This window comes from Penaeus vannamei, chromosome 1, assembly GCF_042767895.1.
Source record: "Penaeus vannamei isolate JL-2024 chromosome 1, ASM4276789v1, whole genome shotgun sequence".
Lineage (NCBI taxonomy): Eukaryota > Metazoa > Arthropoda > Malacostraca > Decapoda > Penaeidae > Penaeus > Penaeus vannamei.
Window position 1 is genome coordinate 44534473 of NC_091549.1, and position 2500 is coordinate 44536972.

The 2500-nt window shown below is 35.4% G+C and overlaps 1 protein-coding gene across 1 annotated transcript in view; it reads left to right on the plus strand.

Moving 5' to 3' along the window:
- The window catches only part of p120ctn (adherens junction protein p120), a gene marked incomplete in the record, with an annotated part of 40427 nt that overhangs the window by 20538 nt on the left and 17389 nt on the right, over positions 1–2500 (plus strand). Inside the window, 2 exon segments of the mRNA XM_070123614.1 lie at positions 396–634; positions 1919–1978. Coding sequence (XP_069979715.1) covers positions 396–634; positions 1919–1978 — 299 coding nt within the window.

Here is a 2500-nt window from a genome sequence, read left to right on the forward strand (position 1 = left end):
TATCATGATTAGCATTATTGTTATGGTTGTTGTTGTTATTGTTATTGTTATTAAGATTTTTAAAGATTAATGTTACTGTTATTGATAGGTATTGTTATTGTCATTGTTGTCATTATTATTATTATTATTATTATTAATGGTAGTAGTAGTAGTAGTAGTGATAGTAGTGCTAGTAGTGGTAGCAGTGCTAATAGTGGTAGCAAAGCTAGTAGTGGTAGCAGTGGTGGTGGTAGTAGTGGTGGTGGTAGTAGTGGTGGTAGTAGTAGTAGTAGTAATGTTACAGTTACTGTTATTGTTTTGAAGGTAATTATGATAGAAATGGTAATGATGACAATGATAATGATTATTTGATATACAATGCATATACATTTGTGCAAAGATACATTCTTTTACAGGAATATAAGTTCTGCTGGCGAATATGCGCGAACGAAGTTACGTCAGTGCAATGGTCTAGTGGACTCACTACTCACAGTTATTAAGTCTGCCATCCAGGGATCTTCCCACGATAACAAGAGTGTTGAGAACTGTGTTTGCATCCTGCGGAACCTTTCCTATCGCTGCCAAGAAGTTGAGGACCCTAACTACGACAAGAACCAGCCTCCAACTCAGTCTCGGGCCACAGCCACAGCGAAGGGTAAGCTTGGATGAAATGGTTGGTTAGTCAGAGAAAGAACTTGAGGTGTTTCCTTTGGAAGTGGTTTTCTTGTAATTGTGTGATTTGACTGTTTTTCTTTTTCTTTCTTTAGAGATTAATACATCCTCTGTGGAAATGTTAATGAAAAGATTTTTTTTTAATAAACAATCATTGCTAGAATAGAAAAAAGAATAGTGGTGAAAACTGGGGATATTCAAATGCCTTTTTTATTTGACATATTTTCTTTATTTACCTGGTTTATTCTCAAATCAGGTCATGGGTGATATGCATTATATTAATATACTCTATTTGAAATACAGAGTGACGAGCCATCTTAGAAATCGAATATTCCTGGAAAAGAATTACCTGCAGATGACATGAAATCTCAATCTTTTCTTTTGTTTTTAAAGGTTGGGTACTATCCTAGATGAATGATAATACAGACATCATTATATTGCTACATATGATAAAATTATAGGCAATGGTATCATGTGAGTATATTATTGCTTGGAGGAAGTAAGCTGTTATGATTAATATAATGTTATACAAAAGTACACTTACAGGCATGAACTGAACAGTCTTCAGTTCATGGTTCATAAAAAGACGATTACAAAAGGATGGAAGATATCATATTATAAAACATTTCTGCTACATTGAATTACAAAATTGTAGTTGGAGGAGTGTAAGATACTTAATAGGTCTAGATAGAATTTCTTTTCTCCATTGCTGTTTGGATTTCTTGCATGATAAATGAACAAGTATGGGGGATGTGAAGGGATATTTTAAAGGTGCAGTTTACTTGATTTTAAAGCTGACTCTTGTGCAAATGGAAAGGGAAGTAAGTTCCGTTTCCTGAAAAAGAGAGTTTGGAAAATAGATTATTTATAATGTAATTGTTACTTTTCCTTTTGGGGGGGGAATAAGGGGCCTAGTAGGCTATGGATATAAAAATGAGGAAAGCTCATTAATAAATTGGAACTTTGTTTTTAGGGAACAATTTTGCATCATTAAAAGCAGATTAGATGAAACATGTGGTTTCCCTCTTTTACTCTGTTTTCATTTGTTCATTATGCAAAGTGTGTTTGATGTCACACTCACATTTTGCCATGAGTCAGCTGTTCTTAGACTAGTAACCCCCAGTGTGTGCTATCTACCAATCCTGTTTTGGCGACCTTGTGTTGGTTATGGGAGAGTGTTAGCAACTAATATTTCATCAGATAGCAATAGCTAGAAGTGAATGTAGGAGGTTGTGTGATGACTAACGCAAAGCCTTGGTGGTTACAGACGGAGAAGGGGAAGGGACGGACACATGTGGTAGGTCTTCGGAGCCCAAGGACAACCTGTGTAAGCCTTCTAGTCTTCTTAATCACCATCCTCTTTTCCCCCCTCTCTTCTAAAAAAAACCTAAATCCCAATCCAGATTTGGAAAAGGAGAGCAGAGGCTATGATATATTTATATCCTATTTTAATGCATGTTATGGTCACTGCCTGCCTGCTGCTGTTGCTGACTGGAGATGCTGCTGCTGGTGAATAGCCAGATGTTTACACCAATGCTTAACCCTTTTATTTGAATTTTCTCTGCACAGTGCTGGTATTTTTAATGCTATGCAGTATCTGCAATAGTGCTATGAGCATGTTAGATAAGTTGTGACAAAACAGGATGATAAAGTGGAGAATGATAGCCAAAAACATTATGACAAATGAAATACATGTCCTGGAAATTGATAAAAGAAATGCCAGATTTTTGTTATGTTTTGGTGAAAAACAAATAATGTTCATCTCTTGTAGGGATAGATAGATTTTTTTGTTTTTTGCATTACAGTATGGATAAAGTTTGGCTATATCTGTTTTTATGACAGACACCTT